The sequence below is a fragment of the Hypanus sabinus genome, chromosome 25, assembly GCF_030144855.1.
Source record: "Hypanus sabinus isolate sHypSab1 chromosome 25, sHypSab1.hap1, whole genome shotgun sequence".
NCBI lineage: Eukaryota > Metazoa > Chordata > Chondrichthyes > Myliobatiformes > Dasyatidae > Hypanus > Hypanus sabinus.
The window spans coordinates 5,633,783-5,659,292 of NC_082730.1; the positions used below are offsets into that span (position 1 = coordinate 5,633,783).

At 44.5% G+C, this 25,510-nt stretch overlaps 1 protein-coding gene across 2 annotated transcripts in view; it reads left to right on the forward strand.

Annotated features, from left to right (window-relative positions):
* The window catches only part of LOC132380946 (uncharacterized), a 63,903-nt gene extending 39,981 nt beyond the window's left edge, over window positions 1-23,922 (forward strand). For both annotated transcript variants that reach the window (XM_059949932.1, XM_059949933.1), the window contains 2 exons: window positions 1,175-1,309; window positions 21,838-23,922. In XM_059949932.1, the coding sequence (XP_059805915.1) occupies window positions 1,175-1,309; window positions 21,838-22,026 (324 nt within the window). In that variant the 3' untranslated portion in view covers window positions 22,027-23,922. The remainder of the gene's footprint in view (window positions 1-1,174; window positions 1,310-21,837) is intronic.
* The last annotated feature ends 1,588 nt before the right edge of the window (window positions 23,923-25,510 follow it).

Consider the following 25,510-nt stretch of genomic DNA (forward strand, 5'->3'; position numbering starts at 1 on the left):
CTTTATCTTTAAGCTATCAAGAGGCCTTACGTCCCACAGCAAAATTTAGGAACCCTACAACTATCAGGTTCCTGGACCAGTGTAGATAACTTCACTCACCTCAACTCTGAGCTGATTCTGAAACCTACAGACTCATATTCTCAATATTTTTTTTATTTGAGTAACACACACAAAATACTGGAGGAATTCAGCAGGCTGGGCAGCATCTATGGAAAAGTTGATGTTTCGGGCTGAAATCTTTTGGAAGTCCTACCAAAGGGTTTCGGCCCAAATGGTCGATTGTACTCTTTCCATAGATGCTGCCTGGCCTGCTGAGTTCCTCCAGCATCTTGTGTATGTTGCTTGGATTTCCAGCACCTGCAGATTTTCTCTTGTTTATTTTTTATTTGCGCAGTTTATCTTCTTTTGCATGCTGGTGGTTTGTCAGTCTTTATTTATGTAGAGTTTGTTTTTGTAAATTCTGTTGCATTTCTTTATTTTTCCTGTAAATGCTACAAAAGGTAGTGGATGTAGCCGTCCATCACGAGTAAAGCCCTCCCCACCAGTGCTGTCACAGGAAAGCCGCATCCATCATCAGGGTTCCCGCCACCCAGGACATGCTCTCTCCTCACTGCTGCCATCAGGGAGAAGATACAGGAAGGAACCTCAGGTCTCACACCACCGTGCTCAGGAACAGTTACTACCCCTCAAACATCAGGCTCTTGAACCAGAGGGGAAAGCTCCATTCAATTTCACTTGCCCCATTATTGAAATGTTCCCACAACCAGTGAACTCACTTTCAAAGATGCTTCTTCTCAAATTTTCAATATTATTATTAATTAATTATTACTTTTTTTCTTTTGTTCTTGCACAGTTTGTTATCTTCTGCACTCTGGTTGAACGCCAAAGTAGGGTGGTCTTTCATTAATTCTGCTATGGTTATAATTCTATAGATTTGTTGAGTATGCCCTCAAGAAAACAAATCTCAGGGTTGCATATGGTCATATATATGTACTTTGATAATAAATTTACTTTGAACTTTAATCTTTGAAGGAGACTTCAAGCATGGAGAATCAGGATATCATTACAGTAATATTTAATTATCCAAAGACTTTTAGCAGCCACTGATGATTCTAGGGGTGTAGATTAATTTAGCCATTTTCACACTAAGATCGGCATCTTTTTTTTCCCTCAGGGATCAGAGCCCAAGACCAAACCTCCTACGGTGCTCATCTCTTTACTTGCCTTGGGGCTGGTGTGTGCTGGAGGGTTGCTGGGCGCCACCTACCATTCGTACAAGAAGAGCAGGACTCCCCCGTGCAGGAGACTGGTAACTGCCTTTCCATAGAGGTTTACTGATATTCCATAGGCAGACCCAACAGCATTAGGTTAGAATACAGTGACGCAGGTGCTGGGTGTCTGCATGGGCAGAGGCCAGAGACCCAGGGGACGACTTGTAAAAGGCCACACCCTAAGCAACCTCAGGCTCCAAGGCCATTTCTCTTTGGAGCAAAGGAGGATGAGAGATGATAGAGGTGTATAAAATAAGAGGCTTAGATTGAGTGGTCAGCCAGTGACTTTTCCCCAGGGTGGAAATGGGTAATGGCAAGATACTTTTAAATTAATTTTTTATGTTTCTACAATGTGACAAAGCAAAAAAAAAACAGTATAAGAAGAGGTTTATACAGTGTAAAACAAACATTTCAAATGTACAGAAATGTACAGTTCATAACAATTAAGAAAAAGCACCCAAAGTAGAATTGTATGAATTTAGTTACCATCCCACCCTCCCACTACACAACTCCAAGCCAACCTTACAATATATAAAAAAAGTTAATCAGAACATTTACCACCACAGAGCTGTATTTATAAAAAGAAGGTATATTGCCTACTACCTGAGCTATTATATGTTTACACATAAAAAAACACATAAATCTTAACCAAAAGAAGCTGAAAGTAAGGGTTTAAATGCAAAACAAAAAAAGAGATGAATGCACCCTTAATCTTAATGGGAATTATGAAATATTCAAGAAAAGGTCCCCACACATTTTGGAACTTTATGTCCAAATTAAGAAGTGAATAATGAATCTTTTCAAGGTCGAAGCAGGACATAATGTCTCTCAGCCATTGAGCATGAGTGGGAGGGCAGCATCTCTCCACCTAAGGACTGCACGTGTGGCCAAAAGAGAGGCGAAAGACAATGTACGACTCTTAGTCGGAGTCAGACCTGTGTCAACTTCTCCCAAAGTGCTGAAAAGAGCAATCAGAGGGTTCGGTTCCAATTAACAATTAAGTATATGAGATAAAGTTAAAAAGACACCTCTCCAGAATTTCTCCAAGCTAAGACAAACCCAATACATATGAATAAGGGAAGCCTCGCCCCCTTTACACTTGTCGCAACAGGGACTAATATCAGGAGAGAACAGATGGCTTAAGTTTAAAGTGACTGGAGGAAAGTATAGAGGGGACGTCAGAGGTAAGTTTTTTACACAGAGAGTGATAAGTGATTGAAACGCACTGTTAAGAGTGGTGATAGAGACATACATTAGGGACATAAGAAATTCTTAGATAGGCACATGGATGATAGAAAAATGGAAGCTATGTGGAAGGGAAGAGTTAGTTTGATCTTAGAGCAGGTTATAAGGTTGGCACAACATTGTGGGACAAAGGATCTGGACTGTTCTGTAGTGTTCCATGTTCTATGTTGTATGAACTTGGCTACAGAAGTAGATGGAGTGGTAAAAAAGGTGAATGTGATGCTTAAACAGAAGAGATTCTGCAGACGCTGGAAATCCAGAGCAACACACACATAATGCCGGAGGAACTCAGCAGGTCAGGCAGTAACTATAGAAATGAATAAACAGTCACCATTTTGGGCCAAGGTTCTTCTTTAGGACATGCTTGCCTTCATCACAAGGGGTATTGAGTATAAGAGTCAGGAGGTCATGTTGCAGTGGTATAAAATGTCACTTGGGCCACGCTTGGAGAATTGTGTGCAGTTCTGGCGGCCCTATTACAGGAGGGATGTGGAGGTTTTGGGGAGGGTGCTGAAGTTCACCAGGATGCTGCCGGGAGTAGAGATAAGGAGAGGTTGAATAAACTCGGGTGGCTTTCTCTGGAGGAACGGAGGCTGAGGGGAGAACTGATGGAGGTTTATAACATTATGAGAGGCAGAGATATTGTCGATAGTCATAGATCTGATCTCAGGATAGTAACAGCAAGTACGACAGGGTGGGCGTCTAAGGCGAGAGGGGAACGTTTAAAGGAGATGTATAGGATGAGAGTTTATACAGGGAGTCATGGATACCACAGGTGCTGGAGGAGGCAACAACAATGGTGGTGTTTAAGAGGCTGTTAGACAGACACACATGCACGTTCATGCATTTGAGGCACATGGATCACATGCAGTAGAAGGGCTTTAGCTTAATTGGCATTGTTGTCAGCACAGACACGATGGGCTGAAAGGCCTGTTCCCTGAAGACCATAAGATACAGGAGCAGAAGTACGGCATTCGGCCCATTGAGTCTACTCTGCCATTCAGTCATGGGCTGATCCAATTCTTCCAGTCATCCCCATTCCCCTGCTTTCACCATAACCTTTGATGTCTGGCTAATCAAGAACCTATCTATCTCTGCCTTAAAGACACGCAATGATTTGGTCTCCACAGCTGCTCGTGGTAACAAATTCCACAGATTTACCACCCTCTGACTAAAGTAATTTCTCTGCATCTCTGTTCTAAAAGAGCATCCTTCAATTCTGAAGTCGTCCCCTCTTGTCCTAGAATCCCCCACCATGGGAAATAACTTTGTCATATCTAATTTGTTCAGGCCTTTTAACATTCAGAATGTTTCTATTAGATCCCCCCTCATTCTCCTGAACTCCAGGGAATACAGCCCAAGAGCCGCCAGACGTTCCTCATATGGTAATCCTTTCATTCCTGGAATCTTCTCATGAATCTTCTCTGAACCCTCTCCAATGTCAGTATGTCCTTTCTAAAATAAAGAGCCCAAAACTGCACACAATATACCAAGTGTGGTCTCACAAGTGCCTATTAGAGCCTCAACATCACATCCCTGCTCTTATATTCAATACCTCTAGAAATAGAAATTGCATTCGCCTTCTTCACAACCAACTCAACCTGGAGGTTAACCTTTAGGGTATCTTGCACAAGGACTCCCAAGTACTCTCTGCATTTTGAATTCTCTCCCCATCTACATAATAGTCTGCCCATTTAAATTTCTTCCACCAATGTACCTGACTATACACTTTCCAACATTGTATTTCATTTGCCACTTCCTTGCCCATTCCCATAAACTACCTAAGTCTCTCTGCAGGCTCTCTGTTTCCTCAACACTACCAGCTCCTCTACCTATCTTTGTATCATCAGCAAATCTTGCCACAAATCTATTAATACTGTAGTCCAAATCATTGACATACATCATGAAAAGCAGTAGTCCCAACATCAACCCCTGTGGAACTCCCCTGGTAACCAGCAGCCAGCCAGAATAAGATCCCTTTATTCCCACTCTCTGTTTTCTACTGACCAGCCAATGCTCCATCCACACTAGTAACTTCCCTGTAATTCCATGGGCTCTTATCTTGCTAAGCAGCCTCATGTGCAGCACCTTATCAAAGGCCTTCTGAAAATCCAAGTACAGCACATCTACTACATCTCCTTTGTCTACCCTGCTTGTAATTGCCTCAAAGAATTGCAGTAGGTTTGTCAGGCAGGATTTTCCTTTCAGGAAACCATGCTGGCTTTGGCCTATCTTGTCATGTGCCTCTAGGTACTCCATAATCTCATCCCTAAAAATCAGTTCCAACAACTTCCCAACCACTGATGTCAGTCTTAGCAGGTCTATAGTTCCCTTTCTGCTGCCTCCCAACCTTCTTAAATAGCGGAGTAACATTTACTATTTTCCAGTCATCCGGTACAATGCCAGAATCTATCGATTCTTGAAAGATCATCGCTAATGCCTTCGCAATCTCTCTTGCTTCTTCCTTCAGAGCCCGAGGGTGCATTCCATCAGGTCCAGGAGATTTATCCACCCTCGGACCATTAAGCTTCCTGAGCACCTTCTCAGTCTCAGCTTTCACTGCACAAACTTCACTTCCCTGAAACTCTTGAATGTCCTATGTACTGAAGACATCTTCCACTGTGAAGACTGATGCAAAATACGCATTCATTCCCTCTGCCATCTCTGCGTCTCACATTACAATATCTCCAGCATCATTTTGTATTGGTCCGATATCTACCCTCAACTGTCTTTTACCCTTTATGTACTTAAAAAAGCTTTCAGTATCTTCTTTGATATTAGTCGTTAGCTTCCTTTCATAATTCATCTTTTCCCTCCAAATGACCTTCTTAGTTTTCTTCTGCAAGTTTTTAAAAGCTCCCCAATCCTCTATCTTCCCACTAGCTCTGGCTTCCTTGTATGCCCTCTCTTTTGCTTTTAGTTTGGCTCTGACTTCACTTGTCAGTCGGAGAGGATGTGGTGAGGATGAAGCGATGAGGACAAGGTGGTGAGGAGGTGAAGATGTGAGGACGAAGGGATGAGATCGAGGTGATGAGGTGAGGAGGATGAGGCGATGAGTGAGGAGGTGAGAATAAGGTGATGAGGAAGAAACAAAGGAGAAAGGAGGTGAGGATGAGGGTGAGGCAGTGAGGAGGTGATGATGAGGCAATGTTGAAACGCTGAGAAGGTGAGGATCAGGCAATGAGGAATATTCAAAGCTGAGGGGGTGATGAGGAGGTAAGGATAAGATGATGAGGGTGAGGCAGTGAGGAGGAGAGGAGGCAATAAGGAAAAGGCGGAGCTGAGGGAGTGGTGTAGAGGTAAGGATGAGGCGATGAAGTCAAGGTAGTGAGGAGGAGGATAGGAGAGCAGGAAGAAGAGGAGGTGAGAAAAGGGAGATGAGGAAGTAGTAGAGAGAAAATGCTCTGCTGAGTGACTCTCACTGAAAGCTTCTCCAAGGCCACTTGATAACGGCACATCTTCATGTCTCTGGTTTGGTGGGGGGTGGTGTGTGTGTGTGAGTGTGAGTGTGTGTGTATGAGTGTGTATTATGTGTTATGTGTGTGTGTGTATATGTGTGTGTGTGTATATGTGTGTGTGTGTATATGTGTGTGTGAGTGTGTGTGTATGAGTGTGAGTGTGTGTGTGTATGAGTGTGCATTATGTGTTATGTGTGTGTGAGTGTGTGTGTGTATATGTGTGTGTGTGAGTGTGTGTGTATGAGTGTGAGTGTGTGTGTGTATGAGTGTGCATTATGTGTTATGTGTGTGTGAGTGTGTGTGTGTATATGTGTGTGTGAGTGTGTGTGTATGAGTGTGAGTGTGTGTGTGTATGAGTGTGCATTATGTATTATGTGTGTGAGTGTGTGTATGAGTGCATTATGTATTATGTGTGTGTGTGTGTATATGAGTGTGCATTATGTATTATGTGTGTATATGTGTGTGTGTGTGTGTGTGTGTGTGTGAGTGTGTGTGTATATGAGTGTGCATTATGTATTATGTGTGAGTGTGTGTGTGTGTATGAGTGTGCATTATGTGTTATGTGTGTGTGAGTGTGTGTGTATATGTGTGTGTGAGTGTGTGTGTATGAGTGTGTGTGTATGAGTGTGAGTGTGTGTGTGTATGAGTGTGCATTATGTATTATGTGTGTGAGTGTGTGTATGAGTGCATTATGTATTATGTGTGTGAGTGTGTGTGTATATGAGTGTGCATTATGTATTATGTGTGTATATGTGTGTGTGAGTGTGTGTATATGAGTGTGAGTGTGTGTGTATATGAGTGTGCATTATGTATTATGTGTGAGTGTGTGTGTGTGTGTGTGTATGAGTGTGCATTATGTATTATGTGTGTATGCGTGTGCATTATGTGTGTGAGTATGAGTGTGTGTGTATATGAGTGTACATTATGTATTTGTGTGTACGAGTGTGCATTATGTATTATGTGTGTGAGTGTGTGTGAATATGAGTGTGCATTATGTATTGTGTGTGTATATGAGTGTGCATTATGTATCGTGTGTGTATGAGTGTGCATTATGTATTATGTGTGTGAGTGTGTGTGTATATATGAGTGTGTATTATGTGTGAGTGTGTGTGTATATATGAGTGTGCATTATGTATTGTGTGTGTATGAGTGTGCATTATGTATTATGTGTGTATGAGTGTGCATTATGTATTATGTGTGTATGCGTGTGCATTATGTGTGTGTGTATATGAGTGTACATTATGTATTTGTGTGTACGAGTGTGCATTATGTATTATGTGTGTGAGTGTGTGTGAATATGAGTGTGCATTATGTATTGTGTGTGTATATGAGTGTGCATTATGTATCGTGTGTGTATGAGTGTGCATTATGTATTATGTGTGTGAGTGTGTGTGTATATATGAGTGTGCATTATGTATTGTGTGTGTATGAGTGTGCATTATGTATTATGTGTGTATGAGTGTGCATTATGTATTATGTGTGTGTATGAGTGTGCATTATGTATTATGTGTGTGAGTGTGTGTGTATGATTGTGCATTATGTGTGTGTATATGAGTGTGCATTATGTATTGTGTGTGAGTGTGTGTATATGAGTGTGCATTATGTATTATGTGTGTATGAGTGTGCATTATTTATTATGTGTGTATATGAGTGTGCATTGTGTATTATGTGTGTATGAGTGTGCATTATTTATTATGTGTGTGTATGAGTGTGCATTATTTATTATGTGTGTGTATATGAGTGTGCATTATGTATTATGTGTGTATGAGTGTGCATTATGTATTATGTGTGTGTATGAGTGTGCATTATGTATTATGTGTGTGAGTGTGTGTGTATGATTGTGCATTATGTGTGTGTATATGAGTGTGCATTATGTATTGTGTGTGAGTGTGTGTATATGAGTGTGCATTATGTATTATGTGTGTATGAGTGTGCATTATTTATTATGTGTGTATATGAGTGTGCATTGTGTATTATGTGTGTATGAGTGTGCATTATTTATTATGTGTGTGTATGAGTGTGCATTATTTATTATGTGTGTGTATATGAGTGTGCATTATGTATTATGTGTGTATGAGTGTGCATTATGTATTATGTGTGTGTATGAGTGTGCATTATGTATTATGTGTGTGAGTGTGTGTGTATGATTGTGCATTATGTGTGTGTATATGAGTGTGCATTATGTATTGTGTGTGAGTGTGTGTATATGAGTGTGCATTATGTATTATGTGTGTATGAGTGTGCATTATTTATTATGTGTGTGTATATGAGTGTGCATTATGTATTATGTGTGTATGAGTGTGCATTATTTATTATGTGTGTGTATATGAGTGTGCATTATGTATTATGTGTGTATGAGTGTGCATTATGTATTATGTGTGTGTATGAGTGTGCATTATGTATTATGTGTGTGAGTGTGTGTGTATATATGAGTGTGCATTATGTATTATGTGTGAGTGTGTGTGTATATATGAGTGTGCATTATGTATTGTGTGTATGTGTGCATTATGTATTATGTGTGTATGCGTGTGCATTATGTGTGTGAGTGTGACTGTGTGTGTATGAGTGTGCATTATGTATTGTGTGTGAGTGTGTGTATATGAGTGTGCATTATGTATTATGTGTGTATGAGTGTGCATTATTTATTGTGTGTGTATATGAGTGTGCATTATGTATTATGTGTGTATGAGTGTGCATTATGTATTATGTGTGTGTGTGAGTGTGCATTATGTATTATGTGTGTGAGTGTGTGTGTATGTGCGTGCATTATGTGTGTGTATATGAGTGTGCATTATGTATTATGTGTGTATGAGTGTGCGTTATTTATGTGTGTGTATATGAGTGTGCATTATGTATTATGTGTGTATGAGTGTGCATTATTTATTATGTGTGTATATGAATGTGCATTATGTATTATTTGTGTATGAGTGTGCATTATGTATTATGTGTGTGTTTGAGTGTGCATTATGTGTGTGTATATGAGTGTGCATTATGTATTATGTGTGTGAGTGTGTGTATGAGTGTGCATTATGTGTGTGAGTGTGAGTGTGTGTGTGAGTGTGCATTATGTATTATGTGTGTATGAGTGTGCATTATGTGTGAGTGTGTGTGTGTGAGTGTGCATTGTGTGTGAGTGTTTGTGTGTGTATGAGTGTGCATTATGTGTGTGAGTGTGAGTGTGTATATGAGTGTGCATTATGTATTATGTGTGTATGAGTGTGCATTATTTATTATGTGTGTATATGAGTGTGCATTATGTATTATGTGTGTATGAGTGTGTGTATGTATGAGTGTGCATTATGTGTGAGTGTGTGTGTATGATTGTGCATTGTGTGTGAGTGTGTGTGTATGAGTGTGCATTATGTGTGTGAGTGTGAGTATGTGTGTATATGAGTGTGCATTATGTATTATGTGTGTGAGTGTGAGTGTGTGTATGAGTGTGCATTATGTATTATGTGTGTATGAGTGTGTGTATGTATGAGTGTGCATTATGTGTGAGTGTGTGTGTATGATTGTGCATTGTGTGTGAGTGTGTGTGTATGAGTGTGCATTATGTGTGTGAGTGTGAGTATGTGTGTATATGAGTGTGCATTATGTATTATGTGTGTGAGTGTGTGTGTATATGAGTGTGCATTATGTATTATGTGTGTGAGTGTGTGTTCAGACATACTGCCAGCAGTTCACAGAATGCTGGAACTCTCACTCCCACTCCGTCCACACCTCTCATTACTCTCTGCACCTACTGACCCCAAACCCTGAGCCAGACTCTGGTCAGACCCACCCTGGGAATATCTGTGAACCTGCTCTCTAGGGCTTCTTGCTTCAGTGTGAGACTGGAAGCTAATGAATCCCTAGCAGCTGGTGATGAGTGTGAAATGTGGTTTGTGGAGGCTCATCTGCCAAACTTTCATAGACTAGAGTTGTTCCCATAGATTGGATGGGATAAGAAGTGGTGTCACTTATTCAGGAGGGAGGGAGAGGACACCAAACTCTGCCCTATGGTCCCAAACCAGTGCCAAAGAACAAATGGAATCTGTAAGGAAGGAATTAATACCACGACACCTTGTAACCATCATGTAGTTTAATAGATTTCAAATAAATATATTGTTTTTTTATTAAAAAACTATTTGTGACATTTTTATTTATGTAATGTTCTCAGCTGTTTCTAAAGATCCCTATCTAGTCAGTAGAGCCACTAGCAAGGAGAGTCACAGAGTCAATACCACATAGAAACAGGCCATTTGGCCCAATTGCTCCATGTTGACTCTATCCTAGCTAGTCCAATTTGCTGGCATTTGATCCATAACATTCTAAATCCTTCCAATCCATATACCCATCAAAATGTCTTTTAAAAGTCATTACTGTACCTGCAGGACATGTTTCCTCTGGCAGAGGCATGTTTCCTGTGGCAGGACATGCCACATAAATATTAAACCTTTGTGTGTCCAGAGTAGTGTTGTTTAGTTTGGCTGTATATCTGTAGTCAGAAGGTAATAAATTTGAACTTGAAAGCAGTTCCCCTCAAGTTTCTGTTAAACCCCTCCCCTCTCCCCTTAAACCTGTTCCCTTAGGTTCTTATTCCACTTCTCTGGGTGAGGACTGAGTGCATTCACTCTGCTTGTGACCCTCGTGCTTTTAACACTCGGTGTGTCAGAAGCAACTTTGAGTGACGTCAGTAGATTTCTGAATGGCCCATGAACACTACCTCACTATTTCTCTTATAACTTGTGTTACAACTTACAGTAATGCAGTGTACAGCTGCTACAAAGCAACAAATTTCACAACAGATGTCAGTGGTAATAAACCTGATTCTAACATAGAACAAAGAAACACAGAAAACCTACAGCACAATACAGGCCCTTCGGCCCACAAAGTTGTGCCGTACATGTCCCCACCTTAGAAATTACTAGTCTTACCTAAAGCCCTCTGTTTTACTAAGCTTCATGTACCTATCTAAAAGCCTCTTAAAAGACCCTTACATATCTGCCTCCACCACCGTTGCTGACATCCCATTCCACACATCCACCACTCAATGAGTAAAAAACTTACACCTGACATCTCCTCTGTACCTACTCCCCAGCACCTTAAACCTGTGTCCTCTTGTGGCAACCATTTCAGCCCTGGGAAAAAGCCTCTGACTATCCACACGATCAATGCCTCTCATCATCTTGTACAACTCTAACAGGTCACCTCTCATCCTCCTTCGGTCCAAGAAGAAAAGGCCAAGTTCACTCCATCTCTTCTCATAAGGCATAATCCCCAATCCAGGCAACAATTCCAATAAGATCACCCCTTAGTCTCCTATCCATATAGATAATTAGGGCCATAAAGCACTACAGCAGAAAAACAGGCCCTTCAGCCCATCTAGTCCATGGTTCAATTGAATATCAAAGGATGTACACAGTGTACAGCTTGAAATTCTTACTGTTCACTTGGTTCAGCATGGACCAGATGGGCCAAAGAGCTGTTCCTGTGCTGTACTTTTCTATGACTCCATCTGGCTCTAAGGAATAAATTTCTGGCCAGGCCAATCTTTCTCTATTACTCAGTCCCTCAAGTCCTGGCAGCACCATGTCATTTCCAGCTTAATATCCCCTTTCCACTGTAAAACTGACCAATATTGAACACAGTGCTCCAAGTTTGGCCTCGCCAGTGTCCTGTACAACCACACCATGACCTCTCAACTTTTATACCCAGTGCCCTGACTGATGTAGACGGGGTGCAACACATTTGGCAGTAGGCCATCACAGGCAGTCGCTGGGCAGGATCTGTACCCAACCCGCGGTCCTGGTGAGACCGCCAAGCTGGAGAAATCACAATGCCAATGAATCCCAGTGAGCCGGTGACCACAAATCACACACTGATTAGTCTCGGTCTCATGTGAAGGCATATAATCTTCCTGCTAACTCTAAATTATTAGAATGATGCACAGTCTCTGCAGATTAAAAGTGAATTCATCAAAGGTTATTGGACAGATATTAAATTCCAGTGCCAATTACTTCATGAGTGTCGTTAGTCCGTTTATATTAAACTGACTGATGGCTGCAGTTATTCAAGGACATAAATGATGTCACACTGAATCTCATTGGGCCGATCCTCTGCATCAGAGCACAGTAAGGGGTTGGGGAATGGGAGGACCACCTTCCAAATATCTCCAGTCATCAGAAACCATTGGGACAGATGTTCAAATGCTGGCGTTCCTTAATGTTTGGCTCTCTGACTGGACGCCTGTGACTTTTGGTGTGTCACAGGGATCAGCACAGGGTCTGTTGTTGTTTGTCATCTATATCATTGACCTGGACAATTCTATAGGGAGAGTGCAGTGGAGATTTAGAAGGATGGTGCCTGGAAAGGAGAAAATGACTTATGAGGATAGGTTGAGTGAACTCGGCCTTTTCTCCTTGGAGCAATGAAGGATGAGAGGTGACCTGACAGAGGTGTATAACATGATGAGAGGCATTGATCGTGCAGATAGTCAGAGGCTTTTTCCCAAGGCTGAAACAGCTAACATGAGGGGGCAAAGTTTTAAGGTGCTTGGAAGTAGGTAGAAGGGGGTTGTCAGAGGTAACGTTTTCACACAGAGAGTGGTGGATGCTTGGAATACACTTCTAGCAAAGCTGATAGAGCTAGAAACAATAGAGACCCTTAAATAGGTGCATGCAGCTCAGAGGGCTCTGCGGTAGGGAAATTCTAGGCGGTTTCTAGAGTAGGTTACATGGTCGGCACAACATTGTGGGCCGAAGGGTCTGTAGTGTACTGTAGATTTCTATGATTTATTTTTCTATGATAAGGTTACAATAAGGTAATGATCTGGATGATAGATTTGCACTAGCAAACTTATGGATGACACCAAGACCTGGGGGTGTAGCGGACAGTGAAGAAGACTGTCAAAGCTAGCAGTGGAACCCGGACTAGATGGGAATATAGGCTGAAAAACTGTGATTAGGTTAGAGTTAAATTGGGAATGGGCATGTTGCTGGGTAGGGCAGTCCGAAGGGCTGAAAGTCCTGTTCTGCACCACCAGGGGATCCTAACCTGGGGTCCAGAGACCCTCCGGTTAATAAGAAATGGTTGGGGACCTCCTGCTCTAACTAAAATGGCAGATTTTTATGCAGACAAATGGAAAGTGTTGCACTTTGGGAGGACAAACCAAGGTAGGACTTACACAGTGAACCACAGGGTACTGAGGAGTGCAGAGGAACAGAGAGATCTGGGAAAAATGATCCTTAATTCCTTGAAAATGCAGCACAGTTAGATAGGGTCATAAAGAGAGCTTGTGGTGCATTGGCCTTCATAAATCAAAATTTTGATTACAGGAGTTGTGTTTTTTTTTGAAGTTGTATAAGATGTTGGAATATCGTGTGCAGTTCTGATTAATTACCTTGAGGAAAGGTATCAGTTAGATTCAAAGAGTGCAGAAGAGCATTACAAAGATGTTGTCAGGACTTGAGCAAAGGTTGAATAGGTTGGGATATTTTTCCCTGGAATGCAGGAGACTGAGGAGAGATAGGATAGAGGTATACAAAATTATGAAGGTTTTAGGTCGAGCAGGTTTTTCCCACTGAGGTTGGCTGAGGCTAGAGGTCATAGGTTAAGGGTGAAAGGTGAAATATTTAAGGGGAACATGCACTCAGAAGGTGGTGATAGGGTGGAGCAAGCTGCCGGTGAAAGTGGTGGATGTGGGTTCAAATACAACATTTAAGAGAAGTTTGGCTAAGTCCATGGATGGGAGGGGTGTGGACGACTATGATTGGTGGGAGTGCAGCATGGGCTAAATAGGCAGAATGGCCTGTCTGTGCTGCAGTAATCTATGACTGTCATTATGTACAAACGCGTATGCTCCCCAAGTGGAGGAGTTGCGTTTCCAAATGAATACCACGTAAACTGAGGCCCAAATGGTCTCCAGTTGAAACATCCCTCTCCCCCGACAGATGCTGCGTGACCTGCTGAGTTCCTCCAGCAGGTTAGTATTGCTCCCAGACTGCGGCGTCTGCTGTTTCCTGTGTCTCCATCTGAAGTCCTTCCTTCACTGGACTCCTCAGTGGAGGGAGAGACACCCAGGCCTTGGTCTCTAACACTGGTTCCTCACTCTGCTCCGGTAGCCTGGAACTGAGAGTTCCTTGCCCAGAAGGTGGGATTTGGAGCCAACTCCCATCGTGTCCTGTGTGAAATCCATGACCAACCACACCACAATGGGCAGCAAATAATCGGCTGGAGGAACTCAACTGGTCAATCGACATTCCCTCTATTTTTTTTTATCAGCTGCTTGGAGCAAACACTCCTCTGAGCAGGACATTTTTATTTGGCCTGAAAAGTGCGCGGTACTTTAATAAAACATTATATAAAAGAAAATTCAAACTGTGCGGCAACGAAGGCTATGTGCGCAGGACCATTTCAGTTACTGCGTGGCCATGCACCCCTGCAGCTTAGAGGGAATAACAAAGTCAATCAGCAGGTGTAGGGTTTTGACCTGAAATGCTGACAACTCCTCTTGCCCACAGACATTGCCTACACCTCTCTTGGAGAGATGAAGTCCCCTATCAACCGTGGAACTTCAGAAAAATATTACAATGGATAAGTCCCCTGGGCCAGGCAGGATATACCCCAGGTTACTATGGAATTATTGGGGAATTGATGATGGTCTTTGCATCCTCCCTTAGGGACAGGATTTATGAGAGTCTGATTAGTGATGGTCAGCATGGACTTCTGAGGGGCTGGTTGTAGGTTAAAATCAGAATCAGGTTTATTATCACTGGTATGTGTTGTGAAATCTGTTGTTTTGCAACAGCAGTACAGTGCAATACATAATCAAAAACTATAACTTATAATAAGAAATATATTTTTTAAAAGTAAATATTTAGTGCAAAAAGAGATCAAAGTAAAATATTGAGATAGTGATCAGGGGTTCAATGTCCATTCAGAAATTGGATGGCAGAGGACAATGTGCTGTTCCTGAATGTTTGAGAGTGGGTCTTCAGGCGCCTCTACCTCCTCCCTGATGGTAGCACTGAGAAGAGGACATGTCCTGTATGATGGGAGTCTTTTTAACCATGGATGCTGCCTTTTGGAGACGTCGCCTTTTGAAAGTGTGCTGGATGCTGGGGAAGCTTGTGCCCATGGTAGAGATGGCAGAGTTCACAACTTGTTGCAGCTTTTTCTGATCCAGTGGATTTGCCACTCCATACCAGACAGTGATACGACCAGTTAGAACTCTCTCCACAGTACGTCAGTAGGAATTTGCTGTCAGACCAAGTCTCCCCAAACTTCACATGAAACATAGCTGCTGTCTTTGTAATTGCATCAATATATTGGGCCCAGGATGGATCTAAAGCCTAAAGAAGTTTTTCAATGAAGTAACAAAAAACAGATTGATGAAGCAGAGGCTGTAGTGTATGTGGATTTTACTAAGGTGTTGATAAAGTTCCCCATTCGGACTGTCAGGAGGAATGGAATCAAACAAACTATGCCTGCATGGATTTAAAATTGATTTGCCCACAAATGGCAAAGGGTGGTAGTAGATGGAAAATATTCTGCCTGGATGTCGGTAACCAGTGTTCTTCCATGGGATCTGAAATAGGACCCCTACTCTTTTAATTTTTATAAATGACCTGGATAAGAAAGTTGAGGGGCAGGCTAGTAAGTTTGAAGAAGTCTCAAAGGTTGGTGGTGTTGTGGATAGAGGGTCATCATGGGATGCAGCTAGGTTGGGTGGAGAAATGGCAGATGGAGTTCAATCTGGAAAAGGGTCAAGGGATTCACTTTGAAAGGTTGAACATGAACACAGGGTTAATGGTACAATGGAGGAACAGAGGGATCTTAGGGTCCATGTCTATATACTGTGTCTCTCAAAGTTGTGTAAATTAATAGGACGTTTAATAAGAAGTGTGGTGTGTTGGCAAAGGAGGACAGTATGTTGGATGAGGAGTGTGATGTGTTGGATGAGGAGTGTGGAATGTTGGATGAGGAGTGGGGTGTGTTGGATGAGGAGTGTGGAGTGTTGGATGAGGAGTGGGGTGTGTTGGATGAGGAGTGGGGTGTGTTGGATGAGGAGTGTGATGTGTTGGATGAGGAGTGTGGTGTGTTGGATGAGGAGTGGGGTGTGTTGGATGAGGAGTGGGGTGTGTTGGATGAGGAGTGGGGTGTGTTGGATGAGGAGTGTGATGTGTTGGATGAGGAGTGTGATGTGTTGCATGAGGAGTGTGATGTGTTGGATGAGGAGTGTGGTGTGTTGGATGAGGAGTGTGTGTGTTGGATGAGGAGTGGGGTGTGTTGGATGAGGAGTGTGGAGTGTTGGATGAGGAGTGTGATGTGTTGGATGAGGAGTGTGATGTGTTGCATGAGGAGTGTGATGTGTTGGATGAGGAGTGTGGTGTGTTGGATGAGGAGTGGGGTGTGTTGGATGAGGAGTGGGGTGTGTTGGATGAGGAGTGTGATGTGTTGGATGAGGAGTGGGGTGTGTTGGATGAGGAGTGGTGTGTGTTGGATGAGGAGTGTGATGTGTTGGATGAGGAGTGTGATGTGTTGGATGAGGAGTGTGATGTGTTGGATGAGGAGTGTGATGTGTTGGATGAGGAGTGTGATGTGTTGGATGAGGAGTGTGATGTGTTGGATGAGGAGTGTGATGTGTTGGATGAGGAGTGGGGTGTGTTGGATGAGGAGTGGGGTGTGTTGGATGAGGAGTGGGGTGTGTTGGATGAGGAGTGTGATGTGTTGGATGAGGAGTGTGATGTGTTGGATGAGGAGTGTGATGTGTTGGATGAGGAGTGTGATGTGTTGGATGAGGAGTAGGGTGTGTTGGATGAGGAGTGTGGAGTGTTGGATGAGGAGTGTGGCGTGTTGGATGAGGAGTGGTGTGTGTTGGATGAGGAGTGTGATGTGTTGGATGAGGAGTGTGTGTGTTGGATGAGGAGTGTGATGTGTTGGATGAGGAGTGTGATGTGTTGGATGAGGAGTGTGATGTGTTGGATGAGGAGTGGGGTGTGTTGGATGAGGAGTGGGGTGTGTTGGATGAGGAGTGTGATGTGTTGGATGAGGAGTGTGATGTGTTGGATGAGGAGTGTGATGTGTTGGATGAGGAGTGAGGTGTGTTGGATGAGGAGTGTGGAGTGTTGGATGAGGAGTGTGATGTGTTGGATGAGGAGTGGGGTGTGTTGGATGAGGAGTGGAGTGTGTTGGATGAGGAGTGTGGAGTTTTGGATGAGGAGTGGGGTGTGTTGGATGAGGAGTGTGATGTGTTGGATGAGGAGTGAGATGTGTTGGATGAGGAGTGTGGAGTTTTGGATGAGGAGTGTGATGTGTTGGATGAGGAGTGGGGTGCGTTGGATGAGGAGTGTGGAGTTTTGGATGAGGAGTGGGGTGTGTTGGATGAGGAGTGGGGTGTGTTGGATGAGGAGTGGGGTGTGTTGGATGAGGAGTGGGGTGTGTTGGATGAGGAGTGTGATGTGTTGGATGAGGAGTGGGGTGTGTTGGATGAGGAGTGTGATGTGTTGGATGAGGAGTGGGGTGTGTTGGATGAGGAGTGGAGTGTGTTGGATGAGGAGTGGGGTGTGTTGGATGAGGAGTGGGGTGTGTTGGATGAGGAGTGGAGTGTGTTGGATGAGGAGTGGGGTGTGTTGGATGAGGAGTGTGGAGTGTGTTGGATGAGGAGTGTGTGTGTTGGATGAGGAGTGTGATGTGTTGGATGAGGAGTGGGGTGTGTTGGATGAGGAGTGGGGTGTGTTGGATGAGGAGTGTGATGTGTTGGATGAGGAGTGTGATGTGTTGGATGAGGAGTGTGACGTGTTGGATGAGGAGTGTGGTGTGTTGGATGAGGAGTGGGGTGTGTTGGATGAGGAGTGGGGTGTGTTGGATGAGGAGTGGGGTGTGTTGGATGAGGAGTGGGGTGTGTTGGATGAGGAGTGGGGTGTGTTGGATGAGGAGTGTGATGTGTTGGATGAGGAGTGTGGGGTGTGTTGGATGAGGAGTGTGATGTGTTGGATGAGGAGTGTGATGTGTTGGATGAGGAGTGGGGTGTGTTGGATGAGGAGTGGTGTGTGTTGGATGAGGAGTGGGGTGTGTTGGATGAGGAGTGGGGTGTGTTGGATGAGGAGTGTGGAGTGTTGGATGAGGAGTGTGATGTGTTGGATGAGGAGTGGGATGTGTTGGATGAGGAGTGTGATGTGTTGGATGAGGAGTGTGATGTGTTGGATGAGGAGTGTGATGTGTTGGATGAGGAGTGTGATGTGTTGGATGAGGAGTGTGATGTGTTGGATGAGGAGTGTGGAGTGTTGGATGAGGAGTGTGATGTGTTGGATGAGGAGTGTGATGTGTTGGATGAGGAGTGTGATGTGTTGGATGAGGAGTGTGATGTGTTGGATGAGGAGTGTGGAGTGTTGGATGAGGAGTGGGGTGTGTTGGATGAGGAGTGTGATGTGTTGGATGAGGAGTGGGGTGTGTTGGATGAGGAGTGTGGTGTGTTGGATGAGGAGTGTGATGTGTTGGATGAGGAGTGGGGTGTGTTGGATGAGGAGTGGGGTGTGTTGGATGAGGAGTGTGATGTGTTGGATGAGGAGTGGGGTGTGTTGGATGAGGAGTGGGGTGTGTTGGATGAGGAGTGTGATGTGTTGGATGAGGAGTGGGGTGTGTTGGATGAGGAGTGGGGTGTGTTGGATGAGGAGTGGGGTGTGTTGGATGAGGAGTGGGGTGTGTTGGATGAGGAGTGTGATGTGTTGGATGAGGAGTGTGATGTGTTGGATGAGGAGTGTGATGTTTTGGATGAGGAGTGTGATGTGTTGGATGAGGAGTGTGATGTGTTGGATGAGGAGTGTGATGTGTTGGATGAGGAGTGGGGTGTGTTGGATGAGGAGTGTGATGTGTTGGATGAGGAGTGGGGTGTGTTGGATGAGGAGTGGGGTGTGTTGGATGAGGAGTGGGGTGTGTTGGATGAGGAGTGGGGTGTGTTGGATGAGGAGTGTGATGTGTTGGATGAGGAGTGGGGTGTGTTGGATGAGGAGTGTGATGTGTTGGATGAGGAGTGTGATGTGTTGGATGAGGAGTGTGATGTGTTGGATGAGGAGTGGGGTGTGTTGGATGAGGAGTGTGATGTGTTGGATGAGGAGTGGGGTGTGTTGGATGAGGAGTGTGATGTGTTGGATGAGGAGTGGGGTGTGTTGGATGAGGAGTGTGATGTGTTGGATGAGGAGTGTGGTGTGTTGGATGAGGAGTGTGGAGTGTTGGATGAGGAGTGTGATGTGTTGGATGAGGAGTGTGATGTGTTGGATGAGGAGTGTGATGTGTTGGATGAGGAGTGTGATGTGTTGGATGAGGAGTGTGATGTGTTGGATGAGGAGTGTGATGTGTTGGATGAGGAGTGTGATGTGTTGGATGAGGAGTGGGGTGTGTTGGATGAGGAGTGTGATGTGTTGGATGAGGAGTGTGGAGTGTTGGATGAGGAGTGTGGAGTGTTGGATGAGGAGTGTGATGTGTTGGATGAGGAGTGGGGTGTGTTGGATGAGGAGTGTGATGTGTTGGATGAGGAGTGGGATGTGTTGGATGAGGAGTGTGATGTGTTGGATGAGGAGTGGGGTGTGTTGGATGAGGAGTGTGATGTGTTGGATGAGGAGTGTGGAGTGTTGGATGAGGAGTGTGGAGTGTTGGATGAGGAGTGTGATGTGTTGGATGAGGAGTGTGATGTGTTGGATGAGGAGTGTGGAGTGTTGGATGAGGAGTGTGATGTGTTGGATGAGGAGTGGGGTGTGTTGGATGAGGAGTGTGATGTGTTGGATGAGGAGTGTGGAGTGTTGGATGAGGAGTGTGATGTGTTGGATGAGGAGTGGGGAGTGTTGGATGAGGAGTGTGGAGTGTTGGATGAGGAGTGTGGCGTGTTGGATGAGGAGTGTGGAGTGTTGGATGAGGAATGTGTGTGTTGGATGAGGAGTGTGATGTGTTGGATGAGGAGTGGGGTGTGTTGGATGAGGAGTGGGGTGTGTTGGATGAGGAGTGTGGAGTGTGTTGGATGAGGAGTGTGTGTGTTGGATGAGGAGTGTGATGTGTTGGATGAGGAGTGTGTGTGTTGGATGAGGAGTGTGATGTGTTGGATGAGGAGTGTGGAGTTTTGGATGAGGAGTGTGGAGTGTTGGATGAGGAGTGTGGAGTTTTGGATGAGGAGTGTAGTGTTGGATGAGGAGTGTGTAGTGTTGGATGAGGAGTGTGTGTGTTGGATACGGATTGTGGTTTGTTATAAGGAAGGCAAGACAACAGCTATATTATTAGGAGTTCGAAGAGATTTGGCATGTCAACAAGTACACTCAAAAACTACAGTTGTGCTGTGGTGAGCATTCTGACAGGTTACGTCACTGTCTGGTATGGAGGGGCTACTGCGCAGGACCAAAAGAGATTTACCATGATGTTGCCTGGTTTGGAGAACAAGTCACATGAAGCAAGGTTAGCAGAGCTGGGCCTTTGGAGCGTAGAAGAATGAGAGGGGACTTGATAGAGGTCTACAATATTATGAGAGGCATAGATAGGGTGGATAGTCAGTACCTGTTTCCCAGGGCACCAATGGCAAACACCAGAGGGCACATGTACAAAATTAAAGGAGGGAAGTTTAGGGGAGACATCAGGGGTAAGTGTTTTTTACACAGCATTGTGAGTGCCTGGAATGACTTGCCAGGGATGGTGGTGGAGGCTAAAACATTAGGGGTATTCAAGAGCCTCCTGGACAGGCACACGGATGAAAGAAAAATAGAGGGTTATGGGGTAGTGTGGGTTTAGTACTTTTTTTAATGATTATATGGGTCGGCACAACATATAGGGCTGAAGGATCTATACTGTGCTGTAATGTTGTATGGTTCTATGCTAAGATTGTAAATTTAGTCAGCTCCATCTTGGGTACTAGCCTACAAAGTACCCAGAACATCTTTAGGGAGCGGTGTCTCAGAAATGCAGCATCCATTATTAAAAACCTCCAGCACCCAGGGCATGCCCTTTTCTCACTGTTACCATCAGGTAGGAGGAACAGGAGCTTGAAGGCTCACACTCAGTGATTCAGGAACAGCTCCTTCCCCTCTGCCATCTGATTCCTTAATGGACATTGAAGCTTTGGACACTACCTCACTTTTTTAAATATACAGTATTTCTGCTTTGCACATTTGTAATCTATTTGATATACATAATTGATTCACTTGTTTATTTATTATTAATTTTTTCTCTCTGTTAGATTATGTATTGCATTGAATCGCTGCTGCTAAGTTAACAAATTTCACGTCACATGCCAGTGATAATAAACCTGATTCTGATTCTAATTCTGATTCTGATTCTATGTTCTACGTTCTATGTTCTACATCATTTGTGTTCTGTGTTCTACGTTCTGTGTTCTGTGTTTTACATCATTTGTGTTCTGTGTTCTGTGTTCTGTGTTTTATGTCCATTGTGTTCTGTGTTCTATGTTCTGTGTTCTGTGTTTTACATCATTTGTATTCTGTGTTCTACAGTCTACTTTCTGTGTTCTGTGTTCTACATTCTGTGTTCTGTGTTTTATGTCCATTGTGTTCTGTGTTCTATGTTCTGTGTTCTGTGTTTTATATCTATCGTGTTCTGTGTTCTGTGTTCTACAGTCTACATTCTGTGTTCTGTATTCCACAGTCTGCGTTCTGTGTTCTGTGTTTTATATCCATCGTGTTCTGTGTTCTGTGTTCTACAGTCTACATTCTGTGTTCTGTATTCCACAGTCTGCGTTCTGTGTTCTGTGTTCTGTGTTTTATATCCATCGTGTTCTGTTTTCTGTGTTCTACAGTCTACATTCTGTGTTCTACGTTCTGTGTTCTGTGTTCTGTCCAACTTAACCAACCAGCCGCTGTTACTAAAACTGTCCTTCGTCTTTCAAGAACGAGGAAGCTGATGCACGGGATCATGACAGCGTGCGTTTCTCTGCTGCTTCGGAAGGCCAAGCTGACAAGCCTAAGCAGAACGGAGAAGCCCAGGAGAAGGAGAAGACAAGCAAGGATGCAGCAAGTGCAGAGGCAGGGGAGAGGCCGGCAAAGAAAGGCAAAGAGGAGGGGGACACAGAGCTCTAGAGCAAGGGGGCAGATCTCACAGAAGGTACCATACGTCTGGCTAAAGGAACTCGGCATAAAGCATTGGATTTGAAAACGACATTAAAACATGAGCTCACAAAGGGTTAGGGTAAGGATGGTCCAGTTTGAGATCTAGTGGAAGATGCCTTCACTTAGAGAGCTGGTGAAGGTACTCATTCCACTCCCTCTGAACAGAAAATATCCCACCTGGTGATTGCGTGGAAGGGGGTCCCTCTGATCGGTGGGGTAGGAGACGTGGTGAAATCTCTTGCCCATCACTCCCAGACCTCAGTACTATAGGCTCATTTACAGAACAGACCATTCAGCTCATTGTCCTGGACACACAACAACACTGGAAGACAAACCAGCCTCTGAGCTTGTTATGTGTCTGATCCACGTGGTGGAGGGGTAGTCACAGGCTGAATCAGCCTGGTTCCCTTTCCACTCCTGCAGGACCTGACGCGGGAGAGCTCCGCGGTTCCGAAACCACAAGGTCACTCTGCCTAGGAGATTCATGGACACGGGGTGGGGGGGTGGTATTTCCTTCTCACTGGTTAATACACTGGTCCTTCAGGGTCTGGCTGCCACCCCTGGTGACTAACGGGAGATTGTTACTGCAGTAGGGTATGACCTGCTTCTGCCAGGCGGTGCCACCTTCTCCCTCCAGCTCCAGGCCGACACATATGGTTAGATTCTCAGTTGCGAAGCAGGGACAAAGTTGGGAAGTGTCCAAAGTGGATTGGTCAGCGAAAACTGACACGATGAGGATCATGTTAACACATTGACCAAGAGCCGATCTCTCCCAGAGGCACAAGGCTGGAACTGCCCCCTTCACCATCCGCCCCTGGAGCGTACGGTCCGTGTGCACAGTGACAGGAGGCACCCTGTACCACCCTGTTCACTGACTGTACGGTCACTCAGGTATCACTGGGAACAATGTATCCTCTGTCACTCTCTTCCCCGAGTCCCTCATCACTCACTCTCCTCCTCCATCGCGTTTCTCGGGGGGATTTGCGCACTTCCTGAGGAACCTGAGCTGTGTCCGTTGGGTGACCGTGGCGCAGGCTCCAGAGAGTCCCAAACCTGGGGCCAAGGTCTTCCCTTTCAGGCAAACTGCCCGACAGATAGCTGGTCTTGTTCTGATAACGGACCTATAGTACTCGATCTCTGTGAACGGCAGCTTGATCTACAAAGCTAGAACAGACTGAAAATCAGAGGTTGCCAGCCCGGGAGCCACAGACCCCTCCGTTAATGGTAGTGGTCCATGGCATAATAAAGGTCGGGAACCCCTGCTGTAAATGATTAATTTCAGATCATCAAGTTAGAATGTTGTAGACGTAGATACTGTCTAATTTAATGATCACAGTATATTCCCCACTTTTCTGCTAATTCTGCGCCAGGTGACCACAGGACCACAAATCCAGCAGCTCACAGGATGGGTGGGAGACGTGGGCTGATTCCTCTGTCAGTGGCATGTGTTTAAACTAAAGTAAAACTCGCATTCTAACATTTCAAACTTTCCTGCAAAGGTTATCTATCTCCTGAGGTCCTGCCCGATTATTGAACTGTGTAAATGACTGAAACGTGTAATAACACACCACTAAACTCTGATCTTCTAGCCACAGTATCAGCTGGTAAAATATGACATGCAGTGTTGCATTTTATTCAGTCTGTGAGTGCTTTGAAATACGTTAAGTGCTTGTTTTTGATTAAAAAATGACAAAACAATATTTGGAGAAAACACCTTGTGTGTAAGCACAAGGTAACCATATTGTCTCATTTTATAGTTTCTCTGGGTGTTAAATGCCCCTGGGGAAGGTACCCAGAACATTCTAATGTTGTCTTATAAATGTGAATTGTACTTTAAACAGAAATAAAGGTCTCTGAAATAATGTACATTGCACTTTGGATTGACTACAGAATCCTTGTTCATGAAGAGTGAGCAGACTTGAACAGGTTTACCAGGCAACAGGTCCCAGCAGAATAGACATGACACCAAGATTGGGAGTGTAGTGGACAGCGAGGAAGACGATCACGGCTTGTGGTGGGATCTGAACCAGCTGGACAAGGCTGAAAATGGCAGATGTAATTTAATGCAGACAAGTCCCAGGCGTTGCATTTCAATAGGACCACAGTGAACAGTAGGGCACTGAGGAGTGTGGTGGAACAAAGATCTGGGGATACAGGCTTCACAGGTGGATAGGCTCATAAAGAAAGCTTTTGGCACATTGGCCTTTATAAATCAAAGGCTCCTGTACGTCCTTCTCAATGGTAGCGCAGGAAGAGATGGTGGGTGTCCTTGATGGGGGATGTTACGTTCTGGTGACAGGGCTCTATGTAAATGTGCCCTGTGGTGGAGAGGGCTCTGCTTGTGGATCTGGGAGGCAAGACAGTCCCTTCTCCTCCCCCCCCCCCCAGAGGCCAAGAGTACTGAGTCCAGCCCAGGAATGGGACTGGGCTGAGTGTCGATCTGCCAGCCAGACACCTCGTCAGCTAATGCGAGTGGGATTCCAAAGCAGGGGAACTCTGTGTAGCATCTGTGTCCAGTGGTCACAGTAACGTGATCCTTCATGCTAAATATAATTCTGCATGGAATAGATGGGCTGAAGGACCTGTTTCTGTTCTGTAGTTACCTGTGACTCTATAGGCTCATAGAGTTGTAGAAAAGTACAGGACAGAAATAGGCCTTTGGGCCCATCTAGTCCATGCTGAACCATTTAAACTGCCTACCCACGTCAACCTGTACCTTCTCCCTGATGGCAGCAGCGAGACAGGACATGGCCTGGATAACGGGGGTCCTTGCTGCTTTCTTGTGACAGTGCTCAGTGTGGATGTGCTCCGTGGTGTGGAGGACTGTACCTGTGATGGACTGGGCTGTATCCACTACTTTTTTGTACAATATTCCTTTCAAGGGTATTGGTGTTTCCATGCCAGGCTGTAAGGCAGCCAGTCAATATACATCTATAGAAGTTTGTCAAAATTTGGGACAAAGTGCCGAAACTTCCCAAACTGCTAAGAAAGTAGAGGCGCTGCCGTGCTTTCTTCATAACGGCACTTATGTGCTGGAACCAGGACAGATCCTGTGAAGGGATAACACTGAGGAATTTACGATTGCTAACCCTCTCCAACTCTGATCCCCTGATACTCATGACCTCCAGGTTTCTGAAGTTAATCGTCATCTCCTTGGTCTTGCTGACGTTGAGTGAAAGGTTGTTGCCAATCCACACTGATTCAGGTGCATAAGGAGGTATTGAGGCCTGCGTGTTGGAGCTTATTGATTAGTTTTGAGGGGATGATGGTATTGAATGCTGAACTGTTGTCAATAAAGAGCATCCTGATTTATACACCTGCAGCATCCAGATGTTTCAGGGTTGAGTGAAGAGCTGATGAAATGGCAGTAACTGTTGACGTGTTGTGACAGTAGGTATGTTTGAGCTGTCCAAGTCATTTCCCAAAGCATGAGTTGATATGTTCCATCACCAAC